This window comes from Polypterus senegalus, chromosome 10 (assembly GCF_016835505.1).
Source record: "Polypterus senegalus isolate Bchr_013 chromosome 10, ASM1683550v1, whole genome shotgun sequence".
In the NCBI taxonomy this organism is placed as follows: Eukaryota; Metazoa; Chordata; class Cladistia; order Polypteriformes; family Polypteridae; genus Polypterus; species Polypterus senegalus.
The window spans coordinates 137,574,306-137,594,695 of record NC_053163.1 but is presented as its reverse complement, the minus strand read 5'-3'; the positions used below and the strand labels follow the sequence as shown (position 1 = coordinate 137,594,695).

At 42.7% G+C, this 20,390-nt stretch overlaps 1 protein-coding gene across 1 annotated transcript in view; it reads right to left on the bottom strand.

The window, feature by feature from the left end:
• The window catches only part of keap1a (kelch-like ECH-associated protein 1a), a 47,536-nt gene extending 27,406 nt beyond the window's left edge, over positions 1-20,130 (bottom strand). The window contains exons 1-2 of the mRNA XM_039767710.1: positions 20,105-20,130; positions 17,989-18,391 (exon numbers count right to left, since the gene is read on the bottom strand). Of these exons, the coding sequence (XP_039623644.1) occupies positions 17,989-18,391; positions 20,105-20,130 (429 nt within the window). The remainder of the gene's footprint in view (positions 1-17,988; positions 18,392-20,104) is intronic.
• Positions 20,131-20,390: the final 260 nt, after the last annotated feature.

The window sequence follows — 20,390 nt, the reverse complement described above, 5'->3', positions numbered from 1 at the left end:
ATGAAGAAAAAGAGAAGTTTTACCTGACCCGGAAGTGATAGAAAGTCACATGGACTGAGGGACAAACACTTCTGGGTCAAGGAATATAAAAGGACTGTGGGAACTCCCAGGCAATGAGCTGAGTTGGGAGGCAGGGTGGCTAAGCGTCTGGGAGTTTGGAGGATTTGTTATTATTGTTATTGGAGTATTTGGGAGTGGAGGGTGCTTTGTGCACATTAGTGTTATAATAAATTTCATTATTGGACTTTTCCCTGGTGTCTGACGTGGTGTCTGAGGGTGCAAGGGTGCGAGAAAACCCTAATCTGTCACAATATACAACTCTACTTACAAATAGAGGGGTCGGTGTTAGTGGTACCACAGACAGAGGAGTCACAGTCGAGGTTGGAGTTCACTCCACAGCCCTAAACATAACCGGCTCTACTGCCATCTATCGTCAGTCAAATGAAAGACTCATATCTGTGAAAAGCAAACTTGCATGTTTATTATTTTAATTTTTTTCCCCATCAATTATAGGGAGTCACCTGTGGTGCCCAAACTCTTTAAAATCTCTTCTTGTCTTTATACCACAAAATTAAAATGGGACTATAAAACATAGGACATATATTTGAATGGTATGACAGCGAATGCGATGCTGTCCCCAGTTACGACTCATTTCTGCACTCACAGTCAGTCCAATTCAAAGACTAATTCTGCATTCATATACAAGCCTGAGTAATAACAAAATCTGAGCACCTGTATAAGAGAAAGAGGATAGGTCAGGAGCACACGCTGATACAGCGCCTTGCTGCACCCACCACACGACAAACCAACTCAGAGTCTAGATTAGGACCTGAGTGCAGCCATGCAACGGGTGACACCTCAGCACCACACTACTTCAGATGGAGTGGAACCAATGTGAGGTTTTTTATGGTGGCTGGAGTGACAATTCTGCCACCAACCTCCAAGTTTTTCCCTACACGTTGGAGGGCCTACTTGCAGGGCTGAATGTAGAGGTAGCTTGAAAACATCGGAGCAGAATTCTGAAGTAATACAGTAAGTCCCCAACATATGAACCTTCAAGTTACGAACTTTCAAAGATGCAAATTTGTATGTCCAATAAATTTAAAATGATTTAAATAAGTGAAAAATTAAAAATTGTAGTGTCATTTCATATTTTGTGGCAGCACGTAAGTTCACCGAGCACAAAACCCACGCTATTATTATTTACATGCTCAGTCACATGCGTGCATCCTCTACAAGTGGTTGTGCTTTTAGCTGTATCTCTGGTTATGTTGAGTTAACACACTTTATTTCAGCACCAAAATGTCTGGCATTAAGCGTGTTCAACAAGAACATGGGGATATAGTTGGAAACACGTTAAGGGTAAGTTCTTCTTCACTAGGAGAAGCACATTAGCATGACATACAAAACAAAAAAGTAGTGTGGTGGACCGTAGGTGCAATAAGGATGGATCTCGTGAACACCCTGCTCTCGTTGACTTGTCCTAATCGACACTAATGCACGATCTTCAGATATGAGCATCCCCTCAGGAGTACCGCAGGGCTTAGCTGGGCTTTTATTTTGATACAGTCAAAGTGGAGTTAACGCCAGAAGTACTATTTTTGTGATTTTCCTTTCCTTTTTTTTGTCCTCGTTTCAAAAACTTCCAGGAATCTTCACCGTAAACATTACTGGATATCAATATTAAGTGAAGTGGATTTAAGACAGTCACGTAGGCTCGTTTGCTAGCGGTAAGTAATTCTATTTTGCCAAGATCAGCTGATGGAAAAAAATGGAAATAAAAAATAACTTTCAGTTGTTTGTTGTTAAAATACAAAAGAAATCTTTAACAAAATACAAATATACATTTTTAAAAGTGTTTTCTTATGTTCAAATAGCTGCACATGTACATATTTTCTATAGGACTTCAAGGTTGAAAATTGCATTATGTTCATTGGGTGACTAGGCTAACTTTGCTGGACTTATGAACAAAGTGGACTTGCGAATGCACACTCAGAACAGAACTTGTTCATATGTAGGGGACTTCCTGTAACCTTAAATTGACAAGTTTGATTTAACAAAGGAAGTCTTAAGACAGATAAATCTAAACAAAAAAAGAAGCTAATGTCTCCTCTGAATACTAATGCAAACATACCGTATATACTAGCAGATACGTTCTCCCGCGCATAAGTCAGGACTTGATTTTACTGCATCATTTCTGGCATTTTATAATGTTGGTCGTATAAGTCGAATGCGGAAAACTCATGCTATTGGTACAAGGGATTATGATATGCTAACCACCCACCTGAGAGAGTAACCACGGAGCACAAAGCCATTTTTTTCTATGTGGGTACGGCAATGCGCATATCAGCCTCTGCTCCTAATCTCTCTCTCTCTCTATTGTGCCTACGTGACCACACGGTAATATTCAAACTATTCCAAAGTGACTTTTGCACTGATTTGTGTTTTTTGTATCTCACACCCTCATACACCTTTATCGTAAGAGCATCCCTTATCTACGATGTGAGCGTTCAATCAGAAAAAAATATGAAGCTGGTTTTAAATTAAATGTCATTGAAGTAACAAAAGAAATTGGTGACTGCGCTGCTGCAACAAAATTTGAATCATCTGAGAAACTGGTGCGAGATTAGAGGAGGCAAGAAAATGTAAAAAAAAAATTGTTGCATTTTTGAACAAGCGTCAAGTCGGGGTCTGATTTTATGATCGATTCTTCCGGTTTCAAGATCCAACTTATACATGAGTAAATACGGTAAATATCACCTCAACAAATGCGACAAAGTGATTGTCAAACCTGGTATGAAAACTGAACTGTTATCCTGAAATATCTTGGTATTCACTAATTTCCTGACAATGGTATAATAATATTTTACTTTTGACATTTATTTTAAAGGAATACTCCACTAAAAATGACATTTTTATTATACGCTACTTACCCCATGTAGCTTGTAATGATGGCCAAGAAAAATTTTTAATCTCAGGATGTCTTTTCCTCATTCGCTGGTCAAGAGTCCTGTCTTCAATTGAAAAGCTTGTCCATGTGTGAATGCATTTCATCTATGTGCACTAATCTGAGTTTCCAAAAATATTTATTTAACAATATTTTAGCAACTAATTCATGCATTTTGCCTGCTGTGAGCATACAACATGAGTAATGAGAGATTTTTTTATAGACTTTTTATATTGTTTGCTATGGTCCAGCATTGGTTACTATAGGCTTCCAAACTATGAGAAACTTTGTTATCTCATTCCTTCACGAAAACATGAGATTCAAAATGGAGTAAGTAACATAAAAAATACAGTTTTTGAGTAGAGTTTTCATTTGAGCAGTATTTGTAAATGTCAAGAGAAATGTCAGTGAATAAAATGAGTGTGTGCACATGTTAAGATAAATCAGGTAGTATCATTCTTTTAACACTCTGCGCTGAAATCCCCCAGGCCAATACAGTCCTACCCATTTGCTGGAAAGTCCCCTTTCTGTCACACAAGCCCTGGTTGAACCTCATCGTGTTAAACAGATGTTCAATGAGCTTCAATTACATTTTAAAAGCAATACATTCTACAGACCCCATGAGCCAAAGTGACTAAGGGGGTCCACAGTGTGGATGAATGGAGTTTTTATGGAGGTTTTGAGATTTGTCACTTGTAATATTATAGTGTTATTTATTACTTTGACTATATGTGCTTTTTATGATTGATTGTTGTTTTTGTTGATTTCGAGTTGTCATTTTTCACGTCTTTATGTTATTTGGACTGGTTTCATTCGTAATTCTGTAATTGTGTCCCGTCCCTTTAAATGTTCTTATGTTCCTTGTGGGGTGGCACTGTGGTGCAGTGAGAGGGCTGCTGCTTTGTAGTAAGGAAGGCCAGGCTTTGCGTCCCTGATTCTCCCTGTGTGGAGTTTGCATGTTCTCCTGTGACTGTATGGGTTTCCTCCAGGTGCTTTGGTTTCCTCACATTGTCTAAAGACCTACAGGTTAGGTGAATTGGCAGTGCTAAATTTGTCATAGTGTGTGCTTGGCATGTCTTTGTGTGTGTGTGTGTGTGTGTTCGCCTTGGTGACCTGTCCTATGCTAGCTGGGAAAGGCTCCCCATTGATCCCCATTGGAATAAGCAAGTTTGAAATTGACATTGTGTGTTCCTTGTAGGTGGAGCTACAGGAGGCGTGGCCGCCCTGACATCACCAATCCTGAGCCCTCCCTCTGACTATAAGCCTGCTGAAAAAGCCCAGGAGTTGGAGATCACTCATTTATAATGGAGTGTATGTAAGTATTGTGTTCAATTTGGATGTACTGGTTTTTGAGATCCTTGCCTTCTTTTTCTTGGATTATTTTGCTGGGACTTGTTTGTTGTGGATTGTCTGTTAGGGTAACTCTTTGAGCATTCTTTTTGTTATTCCTTCTTTACAAATAAATATCGCTCATCTATAAAGATTCTTGGTTGCCTTTTTGGTCTCCCTCTTGGAAGTCATTTTGGGACATTAAGAACTTTGTTTACCAGCTTCCCCATTTGCATCCTGGCAATGATGAAGCCCATTGTAGTTGTTGGGAGTAAGTTGGACAGAGTGAGCCTCTTCTGAGCTGGCTAGCTAAGGTACCATCCTGCTTTTCTGGAGTTTTTTTGGAGGCCTCCACCCATTTTCACCATGTCTGAGGCTCCAATTCATAAAAATTCAGACTTGAGTATCAGTAGTCTTCACACCCTAGGAACCAAGTTGCCTTGACTATCTATAACATTTCAGTAATTATTTAATGCTCTGATGCTGATCTTTCTGATCATAAAATAGGTCATTACAACTGCAACCGACAAGAAAAATTCATAATTAATAGCAGAATTACGGTATTTGAGGGTTCCTCTAGAGTGCCTGTTTCTGTTGGAAGAAACTAAGCAGCACATCGTCATCTCATAACAGGCTTAAGTTTCGAGTTTGGTATTTTTCCATCCAGCCATTTTAGCTCTAGACTGTCCTCAAAAAACTGTGACACAGACACACACACACACACATGCAGACAGACAGACACCCATCATCGAGATATCAATGTTTTCAGTATCATGGGATCCATCGAAAAACGGTGATCGAAGTTTTTGATGAATCTAAAGCTTTTGCTCCTCACCCATAGATGATAGGTTATAGGGGTGGACAGCGCAAGCAATAATAATAATAAGTATGATAATAACAATAATAATAATAGCTTTTATTTATTGACATGCGTCATGACATACAGTACAGTGTACCTGTAAACTTGCTCTTTTTAATTCTCTGATTTTTCACATATTGAGAGTCAATGGAGTCAAACCTGACCTTGAACACCATTACGCAGAAGGAAGCCAGCAGAACAGCCTGAACTGAACAGCCCGCTGGGAAATGCTTTGCCTGACTGCCTAATGAGACTGGCTGGAAGTGGATGTCTGTCTGCTTAATGATTTCTAATGAACAAACAGTATCAGACACCGTTGTTGTGATGTGCTGCTCTTGATTTCTTTTTTCTTTGCTTTTTTATGGGGGGTTTCTTATGTATGGAATATCAAACATACTGAAAATATAGTTTTTTTCACCATAAAATATTGTTTTCACGGGATGGTGAAAATTAAGCTCTGCTGTACTCTACAATATAGGGTTGCTGCCTTTTGGGTCAGGCAGGGTCAAGACTCACTGTTGTATTCAATTGGAAAGTGTCACATACAGTTTGCTTGGAGTCTCTTGACAGGTCACCATGGGTAATTTAAACAATCGAACACTCAAAGCTTTAGACATGGTTTTATCCCCTTGTGTTGAATTACACCTCACCACAATTTGATACTGGAGGTCTACAAAATGTTCCTTGGACTTCATGCTTTGCTTTTTGCCCTGACATGACAAAAGGACCTAATATACATCGGCGCGTGTGTCTTACTAAACAATGTCCAATCAACTCAGTTGGCCTGATGTATTTATATAAGATGATTTACAACATTTAAGATAAAAGTGGCTTCATTTATTTTGTTTCTCCAGTTGTGTCACAGGTTGCTCAGGGTCACACAGTGTCAGTAGTGGGTATGTGAAGCAACAACCTCAGGCACTGAAGTCCAAAGCCTATCACACACGTGTGAATGGGAGGCAGCTAGAGGGCCTGAATAATAGTAGTACAGTGATCCCTCGCTATATCGCGCTTCGACTTTCGCGGCTTCACTCCATCGCGGATTTTAAATGTAAGCATATCTAAATATATATCACAGATTTTTTGCTGGTTCGCGGATTTCTATGGACAATGGGTCTTTTAATTTATGGTACATGCTTCCTCAGTTGCTTTGCCCAGTTGATTTCATACAAGGGACGCTATTGCAAGATGGCTGAGAAGCTTCCCAATCAGAGCACGTATTACATATTAAATAAAACTCCTCAATGATATACAATATGCTTCCTGTGCGGTGCTTCGCATACTTGAAAGCCAAAACAGCACGTATTGATTTTTGATTGTTTGCTTGTCTCTTGTCTCTCTCTCTCTCTCTGACATTCTCTGCTCCTGATGGAGGGGCTGTTCGCACACTGGCCTAGAGGATACGGTCGCTCCTCTAAAAAATGCTGAAAGAATACCTTCACATTGCTGCCTTCCTTGTAGCTGCTTTGTCCGGCGGTGCCTCGCATACTAAAAAGCCCAAAAAGCCCTATTGATTTTTGATTGTTTGCTTTTCTCGCTCTCTCTCTCTCTGACATTCTCTGCTCCTGACAGCACTCCTTTGAACAGGAAAATATGCTTGCATTCTTTTAATTGTGAGACAGAACTGTCATCTCTGTCTTGTCATGGAGCACAGTTTAAACTTTTGACTAAAGGGTGTTATTTCATGTCTAGAGGGCTCTAATAATGTTAGAAAATGTATTTAGCAGGTTGTAAACAGGTTTTCTATGCTCTAACTGCGAAAATATTTGATTTATAAATAAAGAATCGTACTTCGCGGAAATTCATTTATCGCGGCAGAGTCTGGAACGGATTAACCACGATAAACGAGGGTTGACTGTACCTCACTAGACCAGGGGGTGGCGAGCTGCACTCTCTTTCTCAATCCTCTGCAGTCAATCCATGGGAAATCCCACTAGGCTCCCAGCGCGACTGAAGACGTCACTTCCGGTTCCGGCGCCATTGAGGATGTCACATCCTGTACTGGCCTTTAAAGCCGTCACGTTTTCTCTTTCAAGTCAGTTCTGTTTTAGACATTGAACCAATCACAACTCAACAGAATTACCCAATTTTGCTGCCAAGGCATAATATACAGGTGGCTGCCCCAAACCTGTGATGTTTCCTGAGTCTTTTTGGGACAAGCTTTAACCACTGCACCAACCGCACTGCCTACTAGGTGAACGCCAGTCCAGTTCTAGACACATCTCAAGGAGGATTAACGCAAATAGGATGCACCTGGCACAATCTGGGGTGACACAGCAAAGGGTCAGAATGTTTATACGAAGGAGAGATTTCAGGTTTTGATTTTAAATATATGTGTAAACATGTTTTTACTTGTTTTTTTGGGTTACTGAGTGTTACCTGACAACACTGACAGATCTTTCCATTTAAAATAAAATCCTCTAACACAATAAAGTGGGCAGTAAGTGAAGGGGTCTGAATATTTCCTGAATCCACTTTAAATGACAACAGTGACTGAGGTACTAATTTAATAAAAGGACGGGTGTCCTCTCAAAAATATTGACAATACTAATGCAACTTTTACTTACGAACTCTCATCACAAAACATTCTCAAACCTGTCCATTCCAGGCCAGGGTCTCCAGAAGCTCCAGCCCCAATTCTGGCAATATTAGGTGCAAAATGGCACATGGCACTGGACTACTGCAGGATTCACTTATGGACACACCCAGACTCACAAAGGGGCCAACTTTGAGTTTTGTTTTCATTAAACACGCATTCTTTTTGAGAGTGGTAAATTACAAGGGCAGACTCAGGACCCCCTGAAGGTCACAGTGAAGGAGAGAATTAAGACAAAACTGAGTGCCATTATGAACAATGCTGCACATCCTCTCTCTGGCACACAAACACTGAAACCTTTCAGCCTATGAATTATTCAGCAGAAGTGTGTAAAAAAACGCAACTGGGGATCCTTTACACCAGCAGCAATACGCCTGCTTAATGCCTCGCTGGGATTGGGACTGCCAAGTTTTCCTTTCTTTCTTTTTAAATATTCCTTCGAGTATAGTCATTCTGGTGTGTGTTCAGACTATAGCCTGGTGTGTGTGTATGTATATCTCTATACACTGGAACCTCGGTTTGCAAGCATAATTCGTTCCAGAAACGTGCTCGCAGTCCAAAGCACTCGTATATCAAAGTGAATTTCCCCATAAAAAATAATGGAAACTCAGATGATTCGTTCCACAACCCAAAACTATTCATATAAAAATGATTAATACAAAATATAAAGTAAAAATACATAAAACAAATTAACCTGCACTTCACCTTTAAAAAGAATCATGGCTGGTGTGAGTGAGTTTCTAAACTCTTGTGGGATTCCACCCAACGGGACGACACGCGGAAGAGTGTCCCGAAGCAATCGCAGTCTCCCAGCGCTGTAGCAGTTCGCCGTATAAGCGCATCCAAAAAGATCGCAGACATGCTATAAGCGCCTGCCGTCAATGGGTGATACAAGGAATATTATAAACATCCCGCTACAATAAATAACCGTGCTGTTGCTGTTTCAAGCTGAATAAAACTGGTGTTGTTAATGTACTGAGACTCAGCTTCGTGTTTTGGGGCGCAAGACGAGGACTCGCACTTCACAGCACAAATGTGCGCACGCGCACACACAAACACAGTCACAATGCTGTAGTAAACAGAATACGCTCGTACGGATGTTGACTATATGAGTGAGGCACGCAGACTCAGACGGAGAATAGGAGACGATCGCCCTCAAGAGAAGAGAGAGAGAGAAAGAGACAGGCGTGCGAGCGAGATAAGGAGAGAGAGAGAGAGAGACTCGCACATGAGTGAGAGAGATAAGTAAAGAGAGAGAGAGAAAGAGACAGGCGCGCGAGCGAGATAAGGAGAGAGAGAGAGACCCACGCGCAAGAGAGAGAAGAACCATCAGCTCAGTTGTGATCACATGACGCTCAGCAGACAAAGCGTATCCATACTACTCGTATTGCAAGACATCGCTCGTTTATTAAGTCAAAATTTATTAAAAAATTTAGCTCGTCTTGCAAAACACTCGTAAACCAAGTTACTCGCAAACCGAGGTTCCACTGTATACATAAAATCCAACGTTTGTCTTTCCGTCTGTCTATCTGCCCTCTTTTGATAAGAGAACAATTTAACGGATTTGAATCGGGTTTGCTTGCTTGAACATTCTGGTTGATTTTGCGACTTGCACTAAGTATCATAGTTCGCTTGTGGTACCGATTTATTTGCCTGAATCTGAGCGAGACGCAGCAGGCCAATGGGAGGGGGAAGCGGGGCCATCCTCAGTCATGCGCCTGCCTCGGGGCGTATCTTACATCCACTTAGCTAGCGAACGAGAGAACTACTTAATGGGTTTAGATTGGGTTTTTACTTTGAACATTCCAGCTGATTTTGCGACTTCTCTCATCTTGCTAAGAGTCATAGTTCGCTTGCAGGAGCGATATATTCACGCTAATCCGAGACAGAGGCTGCGGGCCGAGGGGAGAGGGAAGCGTGACGTAAGGAGTGGAGAGTCAGTCTACCTCTGTGTTTTGGAGTGTACTTTGCCTCCGCTTAGCTAGCAATACCTTTTGTTTATTGATTTTTAAAGTTTGTCCTGTTTCACTACTACACGGGTGGAGCGGCAGGGGATGGCTAGTATATAATATATATATAAGACCTTCTCCTGTACGGTAAGGCCGGAGTTAAACGCTGTCAGGTCCAAGAAGCTCGTAGCGATTAAAAACTGGGATGACGTTTACGACGGTCTGCTTTAATGATAAAGTAAACTACGAGGTTAAAGTGGACTTTTCGAGATTAAAGCCGAAATTTCCACTTTCATCACAAAATACACGTTTTCACCGTGTCTTTTATTTTTTTCTCAGTGGCTCAAATACAGCGCTGTACATTATGTTGCTGTTGTGAAGTTCAAAAAAACAAAAGATGGTATGTGAGACTTTTAAAATGTATCGTGTCATTACGATCGGGAATATACGACACTTGAATATAAAAGCACCACAAATGCATCTGTATGTTGGCATTTTGCTTCAACACTTTGATCCATTCATCAAACATCAAAGCGCGCACATCGATCCTTGTAGGATCTCCATAGAGGCTTGCTGTCACATGTAGATAGTAAACAGAGACTCTGACGTCACGTTCCGACTTTTAGCACACTGTGCCCCCCGACTTTTTGCTGGTACTGCAACTCGCGCACGCGTCACGTTAATTTCTGAGGACCTGCTCAGAGGACGTGTGAAATGAACGCTGGGAATGCGTGGCAGCCATGATGCGGGCGCGTACGCGTTCTGAGCGTGAAGTATATACCAGCCCTTAGTCCTCCATCTGCTGCCCTCACCATTTTTGATGCCCTCATCAGTGACACTCATTTTTAGTATTAATTCATTATCATTAATCCTTCTTCGCCATCTCCCCTTACATCAGTGATGAGCAAAGTCAATCCTGGTGGGCCGCAGTGGCTGTAGGTTTTTGTTTCAACGGCATGAGATGTCAGGTATTGCTGATGAAGCACTTATTGCATTAGTGACATTTTTCTGCTTCATTTTAGTTGTGTCGCTTGCTAAGTTTTTTAATACTTAATTGCTAATTTTAGTTTTAAATGCCTGCTTTCACTGCTTTTAATGGCTTAATATTATGGATAAGATGCAAACGACAAAGGAACTAGCAGTTCTCCTTCTAGCTTGTTTCCTTTTACACCTGTCTGTATTCATCGTGCCCAATGTGGTTTAATAAAATAGCGAAGGAAACTAAAGAGAAAAAAGTGGAGGGCTGAAATTACGTATCTGCTTTAGGCTTCAAGTCATTTGGATGATATCCTTAGAAAGGAAAAAAATCTATTGATATAAGAATGACCTGCCATTACAGTTAAAACACACACAAGCCATGAAATTAGATAAGACCTGTAATTGGTAAGGATTGTTTTCTAATTGGTTTGGAACTCAACCAGCAGCCATTTTGGCTCTCCAAGACTGACGTTGCTCACCCCTGCTTTAGAATATCACAACTGTGCATCCTCCACTCTACAACACGTTCCCGACAGTATCCTCTCGATTCTCTTGCTCTTAGCATAAACATTAACGTGAGCCTCTTTGACTTGCTTGGCCATTCCTTCTCTTCCTGCCTATGCTTCCCATCTCTCGATTCTCCTCACTTCAAGCTTCTCTCATTCCTTGAGTGTTCAATTCGGAACACAATTGTCAGCTGATTTACAGCTCACCTACACCTCGAGCAATGTGCCTTCTTGTCAGCTTACTCAGCAGTTTGGCTCCCATTACTGGGAAACATAATCCAAAAACAGTAAGAAACACGAGGGCTGAGGGAGAGGAGGAGGTGTCTCCGTCTTAGTCACTTTTTCTCAACGTTCCCACCTGAGGCCTGAGATGTTTCAGTTTCTCGTCTGTGTTTCACCAGTTTTTGAGTTCTTTCTCTCCCCTCTCTCTTAGCTTTCACCTCAGGCAGCGCTTTACCGTATAATCATTCCACCATCCTAATGTCTTTTTCACATATTAAATCAGATAAACAAAAAACACTTTGGCTTTGTAAAGGGGGTTAAACGTGTCCACCTAGCACCATACTGGGCCACCAATAAAAATGAACTTACTTAATGTGATGCATACTTTTAAAATCAACAAAAATGAGGACTCAAATAAAGACATTACACTCAGCACCTCCACACTGTACAACACAAAGGCCCTGCTGCATAAGTCACTCTTCTCACTCCTCCCTTCTGGATCATTGGCAGTCACACCAGTAGATCCAGGGGCAGGTCAGACTCACAAGTCATAAGATTCAAATTATAATAACAAATATTGTAACTAGGGCTGTCAAAGTTAATGCGTTAACACATGCATTACATCATTAGAACACTCTGGACGAGAACAGGCCAATCACCCCAACAGTCCGATGCACTTAATTCTTCTAAAATAACGTCAACTCGAGTTTTGAAGGTCCCTAAAGTACTACGGTCTATCACACTACTTGGTATATTAGTCCATGTGTGTATGATTATCTAAGTAAAAAAAAAAACATTCCTAATGTGTGTTTGTGAAATTTACCCTTAACAAGTTTCCAACTGTGTCCCCATGTTCTTGATGAACTCATTTTAAAATCACCGTCTTGATCCACTGGACTAATTCCCTTCATAATTTTAAACACTTCAATCATGTCACCTCTTAATCTTCTTTTGCTTAAACTGTTGTGGACTATGGCCGGCCATTCGTCCTGGCCAATACCCCCAAGCCGCCAGGTGGAGCCCTCCCTGCAGCATGGAGGTGCCCCGAATGCCAGCAGGGAATTATGGACAATGGAGTTTTTATCCACAGCCCTGCTGGATACCACGGGGGCCACTAGACGGTGCTGCAGGGAGGAACAACCTTGGTTTTGCCTACAACCAGGAAGTGAGTCCTAGTCACATGGACAAAAGGAATGACGTGCTTCTGGGTTGAAGAAGAAGAGTTTTCATCTGACCCGGAAGTGCTAGGAAGTCACATGGACAGGGGTTCAGAAGCACTTCCGGGTCACAGACTATATAAAGGACTGTAGGAGATCCCAGAGCTGAGCTGGGTGGAAGGGTGGCAACACGTCTGGGAGGAGGAGGATTTATTGATTATTGATTGTGCATTGGTTGATGAGTATTGTGGAGAGGAGGGTGCTTTGTGCACTATTGGACTTTTACCTGGTGTCTGGCGTCTGGTCTGAGGGTTCAAGGGAGCGATAGCGCCCCCTATCTGTCACACTGTAAAGGCTCAGATCTTTTAATCTTTCCTCATAATTGATCCCCTGTAGCCCTGGAATCAGCCCTGCCGTTTTTCTAGTGCTGCTATGTCCTTTTTGTAGCCTGGAGACCAAAACTGCACCCTGGACTCCAGATGAGGCCTCCCCAGTTCTTTATAAAGCTTGGGCAGAACCTCGTTGGACGTACTCTACACTTCGTGCTATATAACGATCATTTATACAATTAGATTTAAATAGATTCATGATTTTCCTTGACTGCATTAATCAACTCCCCCTGGTATCCAAGCCAATGGTTTTGAAAGAGAGGGCTGCAGCCCCAGTGAGGTTAACATAATTAAAAAACAATAGACTGCAATTTTAAACATTTGTCTTGATCTAACATAAAAGTAATTACGTATTAAAAGTAGTTACACACAAAAGTAGCAGTCGGTACACAAATAGCAGTCTGGTGGTACGTGTAGAAGCAAAAAAGAAAAAAAAAGTGGGCCTTAAAAGGACCGTTGGTTACAGAGCAGCTGAACTCGAGTCTTAGCATTCAGCTGTGGTTCGATTCCATCATTCTGAATGACGCTGCTCCTGCCGCGAGACTCGCAAACCTCTCTTTCCCACTCCTGTTCTCCTCTTGCGTGTCCATGGCACATGACAAAATAAAGACCGATGGATTTTTGTTGAAGCAAATGCCTCAGGTGCGTGCTTTCGTTCTCACACCCCAAACCCAAACCTCCTCCTTCACATCGTGCATGAGCAGGCAGCACAGCACGTCCGTCTGTGTCTCAGGTCTGCTCCAGCACTGTTACAAGATTATACGTTTTGGTGCAATTGTTTGATGTACCATCACTTTTACAACAGTTTTAAAAACTGGCAGACTAAAGTTGAATAATAGACAATAAAGAACAAACGTGAATTTTTAAAGTGAACAGACATACAGACAGACGTTGGATTTTATATATATAAACTGCTCAAAAAAATTAAAGGAACACTTTGAAAACACATCAGATCTCAATGGGAAAAAGAAATCCTCCTGGATATCTCTACTGATATAGACTGGGTAATGTGTTAGGAACGAAAGGATGCCACATCGTTTGATGGAAATGAAAATGATCAACCTACAGAGCCCTGAATTCAAAGACGCCCCAAAAATCAGAGTGAAAAAATTATGTGGCAGGCTAGTCCATTTTGCCAAAATTTAATTGCAGCAACTCAAAATTGTACGCAGCACTTTGTATGGCCCCTGTGTTCTTGTATACATGCCTGACAACATCGGTGCATGCTTCTAATGAGATGACAGATGGTGTTGTGGGGGATCTCCTCCCAGATCTGGACCAGGGCATCACTGAGCTCCTGGACAGTCTGAGGTGCAACCTGGTGGCATTGGATGGACCAAAACATAATGTCCCAGAGGTGTTCTATTGGATTTAGGTCAGGAAAGTGTGGTGGCCAGTCAATGGTATCAATTCCTTCATCCTCCAGGAACTGCCTGCATACTCTCACCACATGAGGCCAGGAATTGTCGTGCACCAGGAGCCACTGTACCAGCATAGGGTCTGACAATGGGTCCAAGGATTTCATCCTGATACCTAATGGCAGCCAAGGTGCCTTTGTCAAGCCTGTAGCGGTCTGTGTGACCCTCCATGGATATGCCTCCCCAGACAATCATTAACCCACCACCAAACTGCTCATGCTGAATGATGTTACAGGCAGCATAATGTTCTCCATGGCTTCTCCAGACCCTTTCACTTCTGTCACGTGCTCAGGGTGAACCTGCTCTCATCTGTAAAGCACAGGGCACCAGTGGTGCATCTGCCAATTCTGGTATTCTATGGCGAATGCCAATCGAGCTGCATGCTGCTGGGCAGTGAGCTCAGGGCCCATTAGAGGACATGGGGCCCTTGGGTCACCCTCATGAAGTCTTTCTGGTTGTTTGGTCAGAGACATTCACACCAGTGGCCTGCTGGAGGTCATTTTGTAGGGCTCTGGCAGTGCTCATCCTGTTCCTCCTTGCCCAAAGGAGCAGATACTGGTCCTGCTGATGGGTTATGGACCTTCTATGGCCCTCTCCAGCTCTCCTAGAGTAACTGCTTGTCTCCTAGAATCTCCTCCATGCCCTTGAGACTGTGCAGGGAGACACAGCAAACCTTCTGGCAATGACACGTATTGATGTGCCATCCTGGAGAAGTTGGACTACCTGTGCAACCTCTGTAGGGTCCAGGTATCGCCTCATGCTACCAGTAGTGACACTGACTGTAGCCAAATGCAAAACTAGTGAAGAAACAGTCAGAAAAGATGAGGAGGGAAAAATGTCAGTGGCCTCCACCTGTTAAACCATTCCTGTTTTGGGGGTCATCTCATTGTTGCCCCTCTAGTGCATCTGTTGTTAATTTCATTAACACCACAGCAGCTGAAACTGATTAACAACCCCCTCTGCTACTTAACTGACCAGATTAATATCCCATAAGTTTCATTGACTTTATGCTATACTCTGATTAAAAAGTGTTCCTTTAATTCTTTTGAGCAGTATATATATATATGACACGGTAATGGCGCACTGCACGTTACACTTGACTTGAGCATTCCTAGTTTTCATGCTCTTTCTCTGTAATTTTATCATTCGTTTGCTCAGAGGTTGATGCGCTTGCTGCTTCCTGAGCAGCTCTTCTGTTCTTCACCCTAGCAGCCCGCTTCTTCTCGTCTTTCATTGGCATCTTTTTTTCGCATTAAAACTGATTAAGTCAGTGTTTGTGTTGCAATTACTTAGTACGTTTTCTTTCATTTTTCACTTAAGCTGGCACTCAAGTCTTCAATCTGCCTCAAGAATGATTTAAGTTATGAAGAAGTAAGGGAAGTGACGGCAAAGGTGGTAGGAATGAGAACGGTGCCCGTACGCATGCGCCACCTTGCTGCCCTGCTGCGTGCCGCTAAGAGTTGACTCTACAATAAAATAAAATTAAAATAAAAAGAGGAATAATCTTGGAGATCAATCTTCACCCTTAAGGTGGATAGTAGACGTCATGTAGTATATGTGTACCAAATTTCAGGTCAATTGGTCAAACGGTTTGCGAGCTACAGGTGATTTAAAATCCTGGACAGACACACGGACAGCCACGGTAGCGTATTATATAAGAGGATAAGTAAATCTCTCTATTATAACAAAAAATCTTGCAATGATATGAGACTTTTTTCCTGCAACGAGACGTGATCTTTTGAAGAAAGACAGAGAGACACATTCACGCCCCGTGAGACGGACAAGTTATGTCATACTTACAACCTTTGGAAGCAAGTCAAGTGATACACATGCAGAGCAGGTTAGAGATAACGGAAGTAGGAAAATGTGAAAGTCTCACAAAAATGAGAGTAAACATTGCATCAAATCAAACAAAATCGGAAAAATATTACTCGTTGAAATAACAGAACAGCAAAAAGAGATCAAATAGTGTTTGAGGATGTCTGGGGGAGAAGAGAGACAAGGCAGCGAGACAAAAGGACAGCTGCTGTACAGGCTTTTAAACGTTTGAAGCGCCACACGAGATGCAGATCACGAGGCACGGTGGCAGCAGCAAGCCAGCACCTGATCGAGCAAAGAAGACGTAAAAAAAAAAACTGTTACTTGTCTCCCATTGTATCACCGTTTAAGAGGACAGTTCGGGAGGAGCAGCTGTGTCTCCTTGGGGAGCGTTCAGCCCCCCTCTTCACAACAGTGCGTAGCGCTGGAGGGGTTTGGTGAGCAAAGCCCCCTAGTATATATATAGATAAAATACACCGTCACAACCGGATGGAGGTGGTACCCAGCCGGGACGCCTAAAAAGACAGGAGGAGGGCTGGTGCCTCCTCCAGACCTTGAGGGGGTGACGGCCCTGGAGGCCTCGGGTAAAGAGCTGGGAAGCTCGACCCTGTAGGGTACCGCCAAGGGGACCCCAATACCAGGAAGACCCTAGACCTCAGCACTTCCACCACACCCAGAAGTGCTGGGGGGGAAAAGAAAACAGGGACACCCGGAGTGCTTTCAAGGAGACAGCCGGCACTTCCGCCACACTGGGGCGTCTCGGTGGGAGATTGCCGAGAACACACCTGGAGCACATCCGGGTGCTTATTTAAAGGGGCCGCCTGCTTGCAGAAGGGACAAGAGTTGGGTGGAAGATTGGACAAGGTCTGGAGAAGGCAGGAGGCAGCCTGAAGAAAAGAGAGAGAAGGCATTGGATTGGCCTGGACTGAGGGGTATTGGGGGGCTTGTGAGCATTGACTATTGTATTGCATAATGAAAACTAAACGTGTGCTGGGTGACATGAGTGTGTCTGCCTGTCTGTGTCCGGGGCAATGTTCACAGCACATATCTAACCTTCCTTGTTAGTGTTGCTAATACTAATCAAGGGCGTAAATCTAGTCTCACACAGAGTTGCCAATGTTTGGTAACCTCCATCCATCCATCCATCCATTTTCCAACCCGCTGAATCCGAATGCAGGGTCACGGGGGTCTGCTGGAGCCAATCCCAGCCAACACAGGGCACAAGGCAGGAACCAATCCTGGGCAGGGTGCCAACCCACCGCAGAACCTCCATCCCTGATTTAAAAATACATCCAGTAGTAGTTTGAAGTTTGAAGCAGAACTGTGCTTAAAATGATCAGAACTGGACCCCAACATTGACAATAACAACCCTAACACAAACATAAAGAGACTCAACCTTCACAACCTGACTTCACCTGAAGTCAAATGTAACTTGATTTATTTTTGATCCAGATTCATATGTGTTTGTTGTCACTTATGAGCGTCACAGGATCACCTTTTTAACTGAGGTAAGCGATACCATCCCAGAGCAAGAGGAGGTGCCGTCAATAACACTGGTGTCTCTTTTTTCACCCACACCAGTGACAATAAACCAAGTGAGGGCAAATGACTCTGCCCCTTCTGTCCTATAAAAGACTGGACGTACTGTACCACAGAGAGGTGGACCCAAACTGCAACCATCATTATTTAAGTGTCCTGACCATAATCTGCCATGTCCGCCTGACTAATGGCACCTCCTAACTCCTTCCATCACTTGATTTCAAACAGCTCAAGCCCTTATTAAGAAAACCAAACTTAAATGAACAAAATCTCCAGCATACCTCAGTGAAGTGGGCATTAATGTACTCCTGGCACATCAGGTGTAGCTCAGTGCAGCCAATGCTCTCAGCAAAGGTTGTGATGCCAATGACATTGGCAGGCTCCAGGTTCTTACTGAGGAAGTCACAGCAAACTTTGGAGACATCATCCATCTGGAAACGCATGGCAGCGAACAGCAAGTGCAGCACACAGGACTCACCCACCGTGACCCGTGAGGTGTAAGCAAAATCGATGAGTCGCTGCATGACCTTCGGGCACATGTCTTTGATGGTCACCTCCGAGGCCTGGCATTCCTTAAAGTCACTGGTGAACATGGCTCTGAAGTAGGGGCTGCAGGATGCCAGCACCATCTTGTGAACCTGAGAAGAGTATGAAGACAAGTAAAGGCTCAATTGGAAATCAGGCCTATGAGTGCACAATTTCAAAAAATGACTAATGTTAAAAGAAAGAGAACCCAACATCCCTCCATTATGGCTGTTCAGTATCTTGGGAGCTAGCAGCTGTTTTCCAATAGCATCAGGCTTAAGGCAAGAACCAAACCTGGATGAGACAACAGTCACTGACCCTCTCCCAATGGGTTATTTGTGGGTTCAGAAAAGTTGTGACAAATGAGGTGCACTCAGCCATTAATGTGCATTATTTGAGTTTTCTATTAAATAAAATGAATTTCCTTATTTTGATACATTCCTGCTTATCATGCCACCTGTTGTATCATATTTACACATCTGTGACAATGCTACCTCAATGTAAAGTTACTAACTGCAGAAAAAAAAAAAAAACATATGGACATGAAGACTTCAAGCACACAGGACTCTGGCACTGTGGGGCAACAGTACTGCCTACTGTGCCACCATTTATTCCATCCTTCCATCCATTTTCTAACCCGCTGAATCCGAATACAGGGTCACGGGGGTCTGCTGGAGCCAATCCCAGCCAACACAGGGCACAAGGCAGGAACCAATCCTGGGCAGGGTGCCAACCCACCGCAGCCATTTATTCCATGTAATATAAAATAACACTCTTTCAAAAAAATGATAAAGTCTGTCATTGAGCCAGTGGCCCTAAAGTGATCCTATCTGAAGTTCTTCCCAGAGTCACCTCCATAGCTTAAAGCCAATCAGTGCAGGTCAGCATCACCAGCGCCACCAAGACTGGCAAAGGAGTAAATGAAGAGGGCCGTTTCACAAGACAGGATATCGCAGCAATCTAAAAACCAGTAAAAGAGAGCAGACAAACATCTCCTTCACACATGGGCAGTTGAAACATTCAGTGTCAACTCCGAAGGTGTGTTAGATCAAGGAGGCTGGGGCTAAGGAGCATGAACAGAACTAGATGGCGTACCTTAATTGTGTGCGTGTTAATAATTCTACTCTTAACTCAAATTCTGAACTTCCTCCCTAAAGGAATTTGCCAGGTAGCTCTCAAAACCTGGTAATCTTTTACTAATAAATATCTGACCCAGTGAAGCAATGCCAACTTGTAAAACATTTACAGACAGAAAGCTTGGCTATGCTGTCACACGGTGAACCACTCTCAAAATGCTCAACAAAAAAACTAAACATTGCAAACAGAGTGTGTATACAACACAAAGACTTTTCCCTAAATTGACGTAAATCAAATCACCAATATGTAGATACTGGATAAAAACAGCTAGTGCAAGATAATGTCATACTTTAGGACAAGCAATCCTGCCATCTACACATCTTATTCATCCAAAGTGAGTTACAAATGTAATACCACTGTTCCCATATTACTAAAACTGAAACTCTGGCAGATTAGGTAGCTTTTCATCATGGCTACACACTGTTGGGGTCTGAAACTACGATCTTTTAACTTTACACATCATTTTCATGCAACGCTTTAAGGGGTCCTCAGTTACAGTCTTGGAGGGCCACAAAGGCTGCAGGTTTTCGTCCCACCCAGTATCCTATATATATAGAAGGCAGTCCTTACGGGTCATGAAACTTGCCATTTAATTATATGGCTTGTTTGTAATGGTGGTTCCCTTCTCGTTTGCATATCAATATTAACTAGTGGCTTCTGGGTGATCACACATTTCCTTGTTTCTCAGAAAAAAACTCTTCAGTCATTGCGTTATCAGGACAGGGATTACTGTACCTGTGAGGGACTTCAATTCCCAGCATGCTGTGAGTTCATTGCACCATGAGACTGCCTCGGTCTGCTCCTCAAGGGACTGCTTTTGACAAAGAGGAACTCACTCTGATATTTGTGTGTCACAGATTCAGCAAACCATTTTCCTTTCACTTTTCTTGGATTACAAAACCATTGACTGAATATTATACTTTCTTCCTGGATGAATGCGTGTGAAGTGTCCGTTTAGGTCATCTGTTTAGAGTCATCATCCTGTGGAATGCACTCCTTCCACCACTGGTCTACATTGAAC